Below are 16,005 nucleotides of genomic sequence, written 5' to 3'. Positions count from 1 at the left end.
AATAACTTTCTGCAAGAATTTTTGAAACATTCAGAGTCTCAAACATATGCAAGCATGTAGGGTTTTGTACAAGTAAGGAATATAGTTTAAAGCTCCCCTGAAGTGTGCATAAGCCTCAAACTGTGTGCATATAAAATCGTAAAGATAAACTTCTAGAAATGTCTGAGGAGCAGAAGTTAGCTTCTGTTAAATATCTGAAGCTACCGCTCTCTTCAAATTCAAATCACTTTTTAACCTGTCTTTCAGGTATTCAGGTTCTAAATATTTTTTCCCCAGTATCTTTCATTAGAGAAAGATATCTCTACAAGTCTGTGCAGTACTCCTTTTTTTTTCCTTAGGATATTTGTTCAAAACAACTCTCCCTGTGAAAGGCAAATCTATGTAAAAACATCATATTGGTATTAATTACTTAAAGAAATTTTTCTCTGCTCATTTGTTCCAGAAGGGTGTTTATTTTAAAATGAAGGAAGAAATATTCCAGAAGGGTTTCTTTCAGCCTCATCTCTTTTGCAACAGTAGAGCTTCCCTAAATGATTGAAGATTCCTGCTCTACTTGAATAACAAAACTTGGATTGCTTAAGAAAAAAGCAGACTGTCAGTCAGACATTAAGGCTGCTGAAATTTCACATCACAAACACAGCTCAGCATGTAAGGTAGTTGGTTTGTAAAGAGCCTGAGCAGGCAGCTACAAATTGTAATTACTAATGTAATAATTACCATAACTAACAGAACTGTGACTTGACTTTGAGCTTTCTGTCCTCATTAAACTTGTTCACCTTCTCTGAAACTCTCCATGCTGCATGCTAGCACGGAGCAGTCGCATCCCCCGACCCAGCATGAGTCAGGGGTGCAGTCGTGATACCAGCCGTGAGAGCAGTCGAGATACAAGCCCTGCTCGGGGCTTCCCTCCACTTGGTGAGTACATGTAGGCATTGGAGCTTTAAGGGTCAATATTTTTTTTCCTTTTTCCCTTGTTGTGATTACCCTTTCAAGACACTGCTAGGTGGAATGAGCTCTTTTCTGTCCTCTGGATTCCTGACACTCCCCGTTTCCAACCCCATTTTTTTTTCCCCCTTCTGTTTTCTTCTGCATGCTTCAATTCTGGTTCTCAGCACTTCACTGTTAGCAGGGAAATAGCTTAGTTTGAACTTTTGCAATTTTTAGTTTGATTGAATCAGCTTCTATTGGGCTGCTGTGCTTCGCTTAATCACACTGATGGAAATCTATGGGAGGGCAAGCCTGGATTTTCTAGGTCACACTGAAGTAGTTTTTGTAGCATTGTAGCCTGTTGTTGAGTGACTCAATTATTCATGATTGGATTTTCTTACAGCTAGGTACAGTTACAGTATATAATTTCTATCCTGAATCCTCCAGTGGAGATAGCACCTCTCTTTTTGTAGAGGTTTTACAGGATAGTCAATCATCAGTTAAGTTTTACATGCTGTGGGAAGCTTTGTCAGGCAGTGTAAAACCAAGGAAAGACTGAGATTTTAAAGGAGCATCATGAAACTGCAGTTAAAGTGTACAGTACAAATAGAAAATCTTATTACACTTACCATATGCAGGAGTTTTTCTGCACAATGCTGAATACAGCAAGACAGTTAATGTTTCTGATCAAATGTCATATCATATGTTCAACCCAATACATTACTTCTTGTATCAAAACTTGTCATCTCAGACATGAAATACAGTAATCTCCAGGCTCTCTTCATTTATGTAGTAATTCAGTGAAGAATGGTGTTACAGTATCTATTTTGCACATAGTGACAAAATACAGTTATATGATGTAATGTGTAAATGGAAGAGATCATAAGTTTTAATATTGGAGAAGCTTTTGGGTTCAATGATTTCATTATATTGAGCTATAAAATAATCTGTTTTACATTATGATCTCAGCTTCTGCTGAGAAATGGAAGGAGTTCAACTTTGCACTCATAACTTGGTTCATAGCTCTTTAAGATAAATAGATGAACATTTTATTGATTAAATGAGGCTGATTTCATACCAGATCTAGAAAAAGGCAGTAGATCCATAACTGTAGCTTATTTTTATAGTTAACCTGCCTAGCTTTAATTTTGAATGAAGCTTTTTTCCTCCAGCCAAAATGTATAAGTAGGCTGGATTTCAGTATTAATTTGTCAGTGTTGTATGTCACTGTGCTGTGTTTTGTTTATTTTATTGAAAATACAGTCATTGAAATACTGCCTTGAGCCCTTGTTCTGAAAAGCAAATGCAGTGTATCAGAACCACAGTTGGTGTGAGCTTTGGACTTCTACCAGGGCTGAATCTGACTCTTACTCTGACTATAAGTGTACAGTCAGTTACAGACGTGTGTTATACTGTTTTATTGTGAGGAAAGCATAATCTCCTTTTAGTTCATGATTTTTAATTACCTTAAGAGTAATGCATTTCTAGAAATACATGTTATTAGGCCATAAACGTTACATGGGGAGGAAATATCAATGTAACAACAAAAAAACAATGTAGTTGTTACCTTATTACCTTTTCTTGTGTTTTCATTGAAATGCTTTAAAATCAATTATGTTCATGAATTTGTTAATTATGTGGTGTGTAATTCATCTCAAAGAAATTTATATATGTCAGTTTAAGCCAAAACAGTGTGGTTCTCTTACAGTATTGTTAGAACCCAGTTAATCTTGCAATAATGCAAAGGTAATATAATCCTGCTGTTCATAGTCTGGTTTTGCTTATAAAGATTAACTTGTATATTTGTGAATCATATTTAGAGTAACTGAATGGAAATGACAAGATTGTTGTATTTACTGGCATTATGGTCAATGTCAGCACTGGCATTCTGTTGTTTTGGGGCTGCAGTACAGGCACACATGTCTGTGTATCATGAGTCCTGCTTCCTAAGTTAGTAAAAACAGTCAGCCTCCTTGCAGAAATGTAGGTTTTTAAAATTTTTTGTTATTCTTGTTTTTCCCTGGGCCTTGATCTTGCAGTGGTGTCCACAGGGGTACAGTGGATGGCTTAGGGGAAAGCGATGAACCTTAATTGTGAGGGGTTCAGTCCATAATCCTGCACTGATCATGCAAAACTTCCATGAGCTTACTTATGATATCCGTGGGATAATTCTCTTGAATAAATGCATATGTTCTCCATGGCCAAAGGCCACATTACATATAACTTTTAGTGAAGCTCTCAGAGTCAGAGAAACCCAAAATTTTATTTTTCTCACGTTGCTGATTCCTATGTCATTATATTAGTATTTGTGTTTATGAATGCTTTGCCTTAAACAGAGCACTTAGAATTTTCTGCTGCACACTTACGTACATAACTGACAAAGCCTGTTTGTATTGTAAGGTGATTCTGCTTTATTTTTTCAGTTCCTTGACAGTACTAGTTATGATGTTAAAGCAGCAAGGCCTTCAGTGAGTCTGTGGTGATGAATTGCTTAAATGAACAATCGGTTTCTTGGGTCAGTTGCTTTGAGCTGGTGAGCATGTCATTGCTAGACATAGGGAAAACTTCTTTAGAAAGACAATTTCTGTAATTTGGGAATGACTGGGCCCGTTCTTCATTTGCTTTCATAAAGAACTCACTTGTATGCTGAAGCCAAGAACTGAGAGCCTCTCCAAAGGCATTTTGTGATTGATGTGCTGCTAACAACTGGGAATTGAAGTGGGAGCTATATTTGGCTTGGGCTCCTCTGCTACTGTGTGCACTCCATTGCTTTTAACAATTTGTATACATGTATCATTCTAGATGGGTGTGTGATGTGCATATTCTCCTTAGCTCTGCATGTACATACTGAGGTTCAAGAAACATGTATGCAAAATTTGTTAAAAGCAAGGGACCTTTGGAAGTAGCAACACCTGAATATGTGTGTACGTGTGTTTACCTGGAAAAGAAACCAACCCGAGGACCTGTGCAGTGGTTGGTGACCTCCCTGTATGACTCTTCCTGCTTATGTGGTTACACATTCTCTTTGTTAACGTTGATTTTATTATGCATAGGCTAGAATGTTGTGGAAAAATACCTGCAAGCACAATTCGTCACCATTCCTCATGGCTTCACTTTGGGGTTTAGATCAGACACATCTAAACCCTTCTCTGTAGTTCCGTGCTCCACGTTCTCATGACGGCCGCCCGCCAGACCTGCAGGTCTGGAACGTGACCGATGTGCATCGGGGTGTTTTTGCTGAGCTGCACCCAGTTTGGGACTGTTCCAAATGAGCTCTGTCATGCATTGTGTTAATAATGGCCATGGGGAAGGGGGGAGCTGCAGGCGGAGGTGGGGCTCGCACTGTCGCTGTTCCGCATCCACGCGCAGCGCCATTCCCCGTCACTGTGAAACGCCTCTGCCGGTGGCACTCACACACATCCCTTTGGATTGTGGCATTTTCTGTCTCGGGTTCAATGTGTGTTAATCCTGTGGGTGTTGCCATTCCTTCTACTTGCAGCTTCTCGACGTCATTCCAGGTCCACTAGTGCTCTCTCCACTGCTGATTCTGTTGGGCAGTCAGGTGAACAAGCGCTAACTGCATGAATCCGCTTCTTAATCGTAGTCTTGTTTTACACCATCTTTAACATTTGCCATCGTGTGCATCAGCCAGCACTTGGCATGTGCTTCTCACCGCTGCCGGGCTTTCTGTTCTGCTTTTGTTCAACGTGGCTTTTTGTTTTGAGTTTCATTTTTTGGATGTTTTTAATTTTGTGCATTTTAGGAACATTGTGAACAGTGTTTAAACAAAGGGTGATCCAGGGCTTTCTCAATTCTCCTGTAAATTGGATCAGTTGTGCAGCATGGGCTGAATCCTGACTGATGCAGAGTACTTGCAGATTCTTTTCCCTCTTTAGCAGTGTAGCACTTTTCAGTGCCTAGGACAGGATCCCAATGGGTTTTATCCCATTTATTACAAATATTCTGGGCTCCTGTCTCTATTAATGAAAGTTCTTTGTGGGATCCCCTCCAAAATACACAAGAGCAGCAAAAATTAAGCACCTGATAAGCTTTCAGAATGAACTTTGGAGCATAACACATGCTGATCCATCCTTCATATAATTCTCAAGGCCTTGCCAAAGTACATGGAAGCTTTTGAAAAAAAAAAATCCCTTAATTTCACTGGGCTTTGCATAATGCGACTGTTGGTTTCATCTAATGAGAAAAATCTGCAGATTCCAGTTACTTCTCTCCCACCCCTGTACTGGATTTGCAGTTATGGAGAACCTGTAATTCCTTTTAAATAAGGATATTTTACTGGGAATCTTAAAAATAATTGAATGAGGGCTGTTAGTTTCAGTACAACAGAGACTAAATTGTGGGGATAAAGATAATGTAGAAGATGAGGAGTTCAGTGTTTTCTTGGAGGCTAAAATCTTATAAGGAATTTGTTATAATGAAAGTTTTTTAATTAACACCCTTCAGATAGGGAGTGAAAAATACTGTTTCTCATGAGTCTAGTTAAATGGCTATCACTTAATTAAAACACTCAAAACATTTCCCTTATCATGTTACTCAACAGAAGTGATGCAAGCTGATTTGAGTGGCATTTTTCAGATAGCAATTTGAATTTGTATTTAATCAAAATAATTAAAAATATTTAAAATAGCTCAGATGTAATACAGATTTAAGCTTTGTTTGCTTTTGACTTCCTGTGATAGTCGCTTCATGTTTGGCTCCTGTGGTTTGGTACAATGCATAATCAAATTTTGTATGGTTACCTGTGTGCTACAGAAGGCCAAAATAGTCTAAAAAATGGCAAAATAGGATTAATAATGGTGGTTGCAAATTTTCACCAAGTTTGTAACAAGTATAGTGAATGAATCTGGCCAGGGAGATGAGGGAATGTGGCCAGAGCATAATCTGCAGATTTCTTGCCCAGTAACCTTGGGCTTGACTGTGCTGGTTATTCCTGGAGCCAGGTGTGTTCCCAGCCCCACATCAGACATACATTGAGGTCTCTCCTGTGGTCTTATTTCAGCACTCCAGGATGGCAACAGTGTCTTGGGGAGAAACCTGGAGTAACTTGGGTGTTGTAAATTCAAAAATCACTGAACAAAGTAGTTCAGAAGATTCCTCATAGCCGTGGAGATAGAAGCCAGCGTGCCACACTGTACTTAATGTGTTAAAAAAGCTCAATTTTGTTTCTTTATGCTGGGTATTTAAACTGATCAACAATTGAATTACTTTGTCATTTTGTTCTTCATTTAAAAAAAAACCCAACCAACTATCTTCCCTTTTCTAATGTAACACTAAATTTATTCAAAAACAAATGACAGTGGTATTTTTCATGCTATGTAGTTTCAAAAGTTAAAGCCAAATTTTGATCTCAGTAGCACTTGAGTAATGTAATTGGTTTGGATTTAAATATAAAACCAAGTCCAGAACTTACCTCAACAGTTACAGGCCTTGTACTGTACCAGATCTCATTTATAGTTAGGAAAATCCTTGTCCTTTGTACAACTTTATAGTGTATGTATCTCTGTAGTGGTGGCTTTAGTTTCAGTCAGACCTACTGCATTATCATCTCTGTGCTTCTGTTAAGTGTGCACAGACTTTTCCATTTTAGGAATAAAGCACTCTTTCATCTTCATATTTGAAATTATTCTTTGACCAAAGTGCATTAAAAAAGGGGATAGTAATAACACATACAACTTTTATTTCTTTGTGAAATGTCATGATTTGATTACTTTTTGGCAGTAGTTCTAAGAACTTTGTTTCTTTTTTTTTTTCCCCTTGTAATGTGTTTTGTAGAAAATGTGCTTTTGTTGTAAATCAGAAATGTCTTGTCTGGGCATGTAACTCTAAGAAACAGCAAATTTTGATAGGTATCACTTCTGTTTGAAATAAATATTAGTTTGCAGGGTTTTTTTCTTTTCAAAATACTTTGGACTTTAAAAATCTTCCCTATTTCCCCGCAGTAGCTTAATCTCAAATAAAGCTTTGTAATTAGGACAGTAGAACTGGCCAGCTTCAATCTCTGATATAAATTATGCATGTCAGTGTAAGCTAATCCCTAAAAGATATTTCAGTGCAGTAGGTTCATAAAAGAGAAAGCAATGAAATTTTTGATATGCAGTATTTTCCCCAAAAAACACATTAAGCTGCTGAATACCATGTTTGGCCTCAGTTTTGAGCAATTCCACAATATGGTTCAGCAGTTTGATAAGCAGTATTTTTCCACTGTTAAATTAATTATAGATGAAGTATTAAAAGACCTGTGTGACTTGACCCCACTCTCCTGCTGCTTGATGTGGATCAGCTGAAGGTCTCTCAAATGGGTTCCTGCAGCTTGATCCATGCACCACTGAATTTGCTGGCAAAACTCCTGTTGGCATGTGTGGGTACAGGGACAGAGGTGTAACATGTGTTCCAGGAGGGATAGTCTGAGTCCTGCATGAGCAAGCAACAGCCCACACAGAAAGAAAAACTTGGAATGTCATAACCAACCTGGCTCTGCTTATGGAGCAGAGCCAGGATCCCAGTATTTGGTACCTGATCTGCTCCCTCTAGAAGGACTCAGCTGCCAGAACCTGGCCTGTGATACTTAAGCTACTGATTCTGTCATAGCTCTGCTAGTAGACCTTTCTGAATTTGGCTTTGCAAAAAAAAAACCTAATTTCAATAACTTTTTTGGTAAACTGGGCAAATGATAGTAAACTAATTAATGTTAGGAGTGTAAATGGCATTTTAGAGTCAATGCCATTTCTTTGGATGCCATTGAGAGCTTTGCCATCAAATTCAAAGGGAAGAAAGATTATATTGTCTGCTCAAAACAAGTTTTGATATAGAGCTCTGGAATTTAAACTTCTTCTCAAGAGAACCAGAAACTGGAGTCACTTCACAAGTGAGTTGTTAACTTAATTCTTATACTGTGAAGGTGTAGGGGTATATTCTAGTGGTTAATCAAGCCTTGAGACATAAAATAGACTAATCTGATGCTGCTAGTCTCACATCCTTGCCTGAGAGAAAAGGCTGCAGGATAGATGAGTGCTTGAGTATTTACATGTTCTGACACTGGGCATGGTTCTGTCTCTCTGAAGTTAATGAGAAGCTCTCTTGATTTTTGAGAGTGCCAGATTGGGATGGGCCTTTCTGCCTCTGACATTAGAATAAAACTTTGAGACAACTGAGTAAAAAGAAAGAGAAAATAGATACCCTGCTTCCCAGCTTAAAATAAATAAATGAAAAGTTGCCCTGAGGATCCAAAATTGCCTCCAACGCCCAACAAGCAATAGTTTATTTCTTACCCTAGTGGCAGACTCTGTGGAGCTCTGGGTAAAAGGGCATTTAATGGAAAAGCACTGTGAGTTCCCATAGTCCGTGGGGAGAACTACTGGGGCACCTGATTAGGATTCCAAGTGGATGTGAATTCATTTAACAATCCCTTTCACTGTTGTCTTTTGTGCAGACCGGTTTGGGCTCGGACAGCCAGGCAGGATGCCTGCTTCTGTGAATGCCATGCGAGTCCTGAGCACCAGCACTGATCTGGAGGCTGCTGTGGCTGATGCACTGGTAAGAGGGAAAATACAAAATGCTTCCAACTCTGGAAAGTGGCTTAAAGTTACCTGTACGTATGTTCTCCTCTTTCTAAATAGCTTTATCCTGATCATGCCAGTGTCTGATGCTGTAGAGTTACCTTTTGCTGGTTTGACTTTGGGAATACTGGCAGCAGAATGTTTTTCATGATTCCATGTCACTTCTCTGCAGCTGTTGTCAGACAGAGTGCTGTGGGTTGGTGCTACAGCTGCAGGATGGGTTGAATCAGCTGTTTGCCTTTCACTTGGCTGTCAGAGGATGTGATGTGCCCAGCACTCTGAGGGTGCTCAGCACTCAGGGGGTCAGAGATTTCCATCAGTCCTATTACCTGCATGAAGATTTTGTCAGAAGAACAGCATTCTCTGTTAGTGTCAATTCCTGACCAGGTTTTAGCAAGAACGAGTTTCTGCCCTATGTTATTTGCACCTGGGTAGATACACAGAGAGCTCATAACTTGGCTTGCATGGAATCTGTACCATCTCATGCTGTTATGGTGTAAGTTGAATTGTATTTGTCTGGTTTGCTGATAATACTTTCAAACATTCACTGCTTTTCCTAGTAAATTTTGTCATTTTAAAAAATGTTGCTCTCCTGTATAATCTTATTGTACTATGATATCTCTTGGATAGAACCCAGAAAGTGTCTTCTGCTTTTCAGAAGTCACATGATAAGCCTTTGTATGTACCTTATTTGGGGGAGCAAGGATGTGTAGAGGCAGGAGAAATTATTGTACAGTGCTAGCTGGGTACCCACTGGTCCTCTCCAGCTGTAGAGCTGAATGAGAGAAGGATTTCCTGATGTATCTTGAAACAGATCTCTCAGAATCTGTCTCAGATGCACTTTAAGGAAGATGAACCATGCTGCCAGTGTTTTTGGTAGATGGCCTTTCTCCATTTCCTAGTTCACTTTCCCCAAGGAGGGCTAACATTTTCCTTTTTGTGTCCAATTATCACCCCGCTCATGGCACCTATTAGAGTACTTCAAGAAAAATGGCCCTTTTTACAAAATTTATATTTTAAAACAAAGAAAGTACTTGTGAGCAAAGGTAGAGCAGTGTATAATGGATGGGACTGTTGCATTTAGTGGGTTGAATCACTGGTGAGCATTTTCATCACCAAATGTAACAGCTTGTGAGCCCATTTCTGCTCTCAGCACCTCAAATTTGCTACCAGAGCAGTTCAGGACATAATTACAGACAATGGTTTGCCTGTGTAAATGAAATCAGCCTTTATCCCTGCATGTGAGCAGCTGCTGAATACAGGTCTCTTAAGGGAGGAGAGTCTCACAGTATTTCAATTTACTCATGAGCCCTGAGATTTCTTTGGGTGTGACTTAATCTTCAGCAAGATTTAGAGTGCTCTTTTAAATATTCCAGCTTTGATGTTAAGTAACATTAAACTGAAATGTTAAAATTTTGAAGGGTTGAACACTTTAAAAGGGAAATACTTAAGTCTAGCTGGAAACTAGCTGGTGCTGCTGACTTGGTTGATCAATCTGAATTTGTACAGCTTCAGGAGATGCAATCTTGTTCATCCCTTCTTTCCCACCACCCCAGTTTTCTCTTCATTGCCTTCTGACAACAGGCAACTTACAAAGCCTGTGCAGGCTCCTTTTGAGAGAGTGTTGTGATGCCAGCTTTTACACAGTAACCTTGTTTTCAGAGAGTTGTCTTTTCCATGTAGTAAGAAATGAAAAAACTTCTCCAAAGATGGCTTCAGCCAAATCCTCAATTGAAACAAAACATGGTGGGTCATTCTGTGACTGCTACTCCCTCTGTACAATTGCAGTTGGATCCACTACTTCTGTTTGAGCTGGACTTGGCCTAAACCCACAGTGTCAATACTGGGAATCAGTGCTGGGGTCTGTCAGAAGAGCTCAAAGGGTGATGGAAACTTTGCTGTTAAGTGAGGCCTTTAAGCCAGTGGTGCCAACCAGGGGGTCTTAAAAGAAGCTAATCTTCAAAACAGTGTGATGTATGAACTGGGGGTTGAAAGAGAACTTGGCAAGTGAAGTTTATTAAGTGTGCTGTACTGTAGATAGCGACTTCCTCACATCAGAATTTCTTTGCATGACTCTAAAATGAAATGCTGCTAGTAATATGTGGGGAAAGATAAATCACTACCAAAATATCTGGTATCTTTCATTGTAGATTTCCTAAAAGTAAGAAAAGAGGTGCTGAGTATAGATCTGTTCCTAAAAAAGTTTTTAACAGATATTCTCACTTCCAAGATCCCTAAGGGAAATTGTAGCCAGTATGAGTAGTGCAACAGTTAGGAGATAAAGTCAGGCATTATTATACCCACTTTTATTTCGCAAAACTGTATTTTTTTTTAATTTGCTAAGACACATTTGCTATACGTTTTTGTTGCAAAAACAAACCCTACATAAGCTTCTGACATAATTCTCTATGCTTTTTCCCACCCTTCAATATTTTCCTGCCTACAGCTGTTAGGAGACTCCAGGAGCAAGGTACTAGTGCTTTCTTGACTTTTTATTTCTACTTTCCAACTCTCCCCACCCTGTTGCTAACGCCCATGATACTGCATGTGAGTTAATTTCTATGCTTCAGTCCTCCAGTCCTAGTGGAAGCAAAACTCTGCTGGCTTCACAAGTCCAAGACCTGTAGGACTGGACACTGGAAGGAATTCTGTAGCAAACACTTTAGAATATACATATTTATTTTTTCATCCATTATCTTGTCAACCCTGTTCTTTTAAGGTTTTTTTAAGAGGTTTTTTTGCTGCCAATTATGCTACTATTCTTTCTGTAAGGATCAAGACAGTCAAAGATGTACCTAAGGGAATTAGGTCCTCTAATGCCATGCTATGGAAATGAGTGGGATTTGAGTACTCAACTCCCTTAGTAGCCTCTGGAAAGAGTCCTAGCCCAGACTAACAGAGAAATTGCCATATCCAGAGCATTTCTAGAGTCACTTCAGTATTGATAGCAAACTGACTGGGCATGTCAGCACAGATTCTTTTAGCTATTTCTTCCTTAATTTTTTTTAAAGTAGAGGTTGCATCGTCCTAGTATCTGCAACAATGGAACTGACCATTATTGCCAATAGAACATGTATTGTATTTAATTTCATTGCCAGTAACTTAATTCTACTGGGCATAAACACACCATTTTCATGCTGGGGTAGGCAGGCTCTCTTCCCCTGAGTCTCTCAGTCTCACTGAAATCAGTGGGCTCTGTCTTGCACTGCTGTGAGAGGTAAGCAGGCAATGCATGGTGGCATCTTTAAAACACTTCAGTCACTATCACAGTAGCACTAATCTCCTTTTTAGTGATTGCAAGTAGAATGTTTTGCTTTTGGCATCGATGTAACTATAAATAAGTTGATAACTCTGCGTTTCCCCTTTTCCAGAAGAAGCCAGTGAGGAGGAGGTATGAGCCCTATGGGATGTACTCGGATGACGACGCCAACAGCGACGCCTCCAGCGCCTGCTCGGAGCGCTCCTACGGCTCCAGGAACGGGGGCATTCCGCACTACCTGCGCCAGACCGAGGACGTGGCTGAGGTCCTCAACCACTGCGCCAGCTCCAACTGGTCTGAAAGGAAAGAGGGGCTCATAGGCCTTCAGAATCTGCTGAAGAGCCAGAGGACACTGAGGTGACTTCATAGATTTCTGGTGTCAGTAATTCATTAGGGATGGCTACAGCCAGAAGGCAGTGTTGTGTACCTGCTTTATGGAGACAGGTACTGTCTTCCATGGCTGTAAAGGCTTTGTCTCCACAATGTGGGATTGCAGTTAACTTTTGGAAAGGTTTCTGCGTTGTAATCAGTATAATTGGTGGCAGTAGTGTAGAAAGGGCTCAGGTAAGCACACTGTCTTCTCTCAGCCTTCATTTGTCTCATGAAAACCTGCAGTGATAGGTGTTGTTGTCGCACAGTGAGATTTCCCACAGTGGTGCTGTTGTAAACATACTCCCAAGGGTGGTGCCATTTTTACATTAGCCTGTTTGAACCTTCAGTATTTTTCCCATGGCAATTTAGTTGGTGAAGAAAACATTGCACTTACTCTAACATGACTCGGGGTGTGTGTTTCAAAGCTGAGATCAGACAGTGCTGGCACTGGCTGTACTCTGACTCTCTGTGAAGGCTGTGTTAGGTGTAATTATAGATCCCGTTTGTAACTCTTGAAAAATTTTATATCAGAAACTTGTGTCTTATAAATGGCGTAGTGTGTACTGTAGAGGGAAGTTTCTTAGGGCTGTGGAGTATGTGTACCAGCTCTGAAACTGCATATCATAGGAGAGGGAGACCTTTTTCCCTTGCTGAGAACCACATAACCCCTTCCAACACCTTTGGCACATCATGCCTTTAATGAGGTTTTAGAATTACCCAGTAGGTCTCAGAATTATCCAGTAGTCATTTGGAAACTCCCAATGGCCACAGGTCATATTAACTGGACAACTGGCTCTCAGGCCAGCTGGCTCTCAGGCCACATTTCATGCTTAGTTTATGGAGAAAGTGTTTGAAATAAGCTGTTTATCTCTTGGCTTCTTTGAAGGTAACATTCACAAATAGTTGTGAATGACAATTTTATTTTTCTGCTATGAATCATAGGTACTTAAATTGTAGCCAGGTTTATATAAGTGGTTGTTTGGAGCCTCCCTACTTGGGTTTGTGCAATTATTTCTATTTTAAAAGGGCTTCACACTGCCTGAAAAGAGTTTGATGGTTCATGTTAATAGTCCAAATAAAAGTGTGCTGAGGGCTGGCCTGAAAAAGTTGGTTTCTTGTCATTATAAAAATATTCTAGCACTTCACGTGATGTGATCCAGGCCTTAAATGGGAAGTGCTACAGGTTTTTAAAATGGGTAGTTAGTCTCTAGATCAGAGATGCTTTTTGATGTGGTCTGTTTCTGAGTCTCTTAAAAGATACTTCCATCATGTATGCTGTCTTTTTTCTTTCTCTTTAACAAAAGAGAAAAACTGTCTGGAAAAACTGTGGCACCTCATTACTTCTATGAAAAAGTTGGGTGAGATTTTATTTTGCCACAAAAGTGTGTGAGGATTGTAAGCAATGTTTGGAGTGCTGCTGGGGATAGTTGCAAGGGAGGAAGCTCTGAGAAGTTTTGGTGATGGGCTGTTTATCCAGGTCAGTAGATCTTTGCAGAAATACTGATGGAATTAAACTCTTGATTTCAGCCCTGCTGGTTGTAGTTTTTGAACTGTGCTGTCACCAGTCCCTCAAGGTAGCAAGTTGTCTTAGCTTTGATCCTGAATAATTGTTAAATCTGTCCCAGAAACTACACCTCTGTGCAGTTATTTTTTAAATTTGATACTGTGATTAGTTCTCTGTATTTCATTTTGGTTTTCTTTTGATCTGCTTCCTCCTTGGTTCAGAGTTGATCTGGTGCCTGTTCTAATGATTAGATTTTATCATCCTGCTTGTTCCCACGGCATCTTGAGAACATCATCAAGGTCATTAGTCCAAGGGGCAAGTCTGTCTTGTAATTAAACCTGATGCCTTCTGTTGTGGTGAAACGCGTTAATAAGAGGTGATGATGTGGTTGGGTTTTCTTTAGTATTCTGAACTGAAAGATGGCTGATCCTGTGTTAGCTGGGATTTGCATAGCCAGAGATGTGCATGCAAAGTGGAATGGCACTTACCCATCCTCTTTTTTTTATAGAGCTTTATGTGGCCTACTTTTTTAAGGGCTCCCCATAAGTTCTCCTAAACAAAACAAGGCAAACGAGTCCCTTAAGGAAATGTTCTTCCACTGCCTGTTGCAGTTTAGTACTTGCATTGTTACCTTGGGTCTGTGAGCTTTTAGAAGCAGACATGCATGTACTTGCTGACTTTATATAACCTTTGTCCAGAAAGAAAATTCATTAGAGTAATAAACAGGGGTTCATTCAGAGTCCTGCAATCTGCATGATGTCAGGAGAGTGCTGTAGTCATTTTGAGCCTGTGCAGCCTCACCCTGAATTAAGTTGACAGCCTACTGTGATGTTGTTACAAAGACTTTTCCCTCTCTACCAGACTCTTAAACCCATAGGTTTTGTGCCCTTTTAAAATTTAATCAGCCTTTCATGCATAGATTTATTGGGGGAAAAAAAAGTCCTGTGTTTCTTAGAAGCAATCTAACATAAAGCATCCTTAGAGTACTGCCTTATTCTGGCCTGTTCAAAGATTATTTTTAGAAAGAGAGAAGTTGGTGGATTGTAGAATTAATGTTGGCCTGGAAATACATTCCCTATAGTCAAAATCTTCAGTAAGTCTTCTCTGAGCAGTCAGTGTTCATTTCATGAGTTGCTCTGGTTTCATTGTAATGGTGAAAAATGTCTGTTCACATCCATAAGTATGCAGGAAATGTAACCTAACTGCCTTGCTCTGGTTTCATTTGCACCATAAACAAGAAGAGCTTCTGTATTTTTTGCCAGTTTGCTTTGCAGGAAAGCCAAGACTTGAGTCAGTACATTGCAGATAAGAGCTTTGGCACCAAAGAGTTCTGCATTTGACTCCAACTCAGTATCTCATGCATCATTCTTTTTTCCCCCTGCCATAAAAAGAGCACTACTGAGCAGCTAATAATGTCATATGAATAGGAAGTTAGATTGTTCCTTGATGTAATTATCTTCTGATTTAATAGCTGGCCATTCGTTAATGTTCCTTCTATTTCTATGTGTTTGGCTCCTCAATGTGCCTGCCTGCTGTCAGACTTTGGAGTCAGTTCTGATGTGTTAATAATCTGTGATTCTAGACTGATACTACTGAAGCAACTGGGAATTTAAACCAAAAGATGTGATTAGTATATACCTGGAAAGTTCTGATTTTACTTGAAATTTGAAATCCTTGACACAAAGGAGACTTGGAAAACCTATGTTTAAGGTGAAAAAAATGCACAATTCAGTGATTCAGCAACCTTGACCTAGACAGAAGCTGAGTGCCTCCCAAACATGCACATTTCAAGTTGTTTTCTGTAATTCAGAATATAAAAGAAAATAAAAGCAGCAGAAAATAAAATTGTCTGGTTTAAGATTTAAAAAAATAATTGTTTCTTAGATTCTTAATGTAAAACTGGTGATCCCAGTAGTTAAAATGAAGTGCCAGTAAAGGCTTTGCCTAGATACGCAAAGTTTTCAGAAGTGTGATCGAAATAACATTTAAATAAAGAAGGTTAAATCTTTCAGCTGTTAATATTTATTAGCTGCTTTTTATTTTCTTTGCTGCAACTAAAACGTTGGCATTTATCTTGTGTTTTATTTATGTATTTTAGCCGAGTGGAGTTAAAAAGGCTGTGTGAAATATTTACTCGCATGTTTGCTGACCCTCACAGCAAGGTAAGATCACAAAGCTTTGGCTTGCTCTCCTACAATACTGTGTGTGCACATTTGGCACTGTTCCAAGATGAGTGGTTTGTATTTCTACCCCTGCCATCTGCTGGGGAAAACTGGCATTTGAAAATCTCCTTGGTTTGCATTTGTTTTACAAAGAGGGGGTGTGTCTCAGTCTCTTTTATGATGCTAGGAGCTGGTTACTCCATG

General features: G+C 39.5%; 1 protein-coding gene across 1 annotated transcript in view; it reads left to right on the top strand.

Annotated features, from left to right (window-relative positions):
- The window catches only part of CLASP1 (cytoplasmic linker associated protein 1), a 167,964-nt gene that overhangs the window by 108,172 nt on the left and 43,787 nt on the right, over nucleotides 1-16,005 (top strand). Inside the window, exons 23-26 of the mRNA XM_058809099.1 lie at nucleotides 8,378-8,481; nucleotides 10,951-10,974; nucleotides 11,876-12,120; nucleotides 15,738-15,801. Coding sequence (XP_058665082.1) covers nucleotides 8,378-8,481; nucleotides 10,951-10,974; nucleotides 11,876-12,120; nucleotides 15,738-15,801 — 437 coding nt within the window. The remainder of the gene's footprint in view (nucleotides 1-8,377; nucleotides 8,482-10,950; nucleotides 10,975-11,875; nucleotides 12,121-15,737; nucleotides 15,802-16,005) is intronic.

The sequence above is a fragment of the Ammospiza caudacuta genome, chromosome 8 (genome assembly GCF_027887145.1).
Source record: "Ammospiza caudacuta isolate bAmmCau1 chromosome 8, bAmmCau1.pri, whole genome shotgun sequence".
Lineage (NCBI taxonomy): Eukaryota > Metazoa > Chordata > Aves > Passeriformes > Passerellidae > Ammospiza > Ammospiza caudacuta.
Note: the sequence above shows the minus strand (reverse complement) of the source record. Positions and strands in the feature narration are given on the sequence as shown.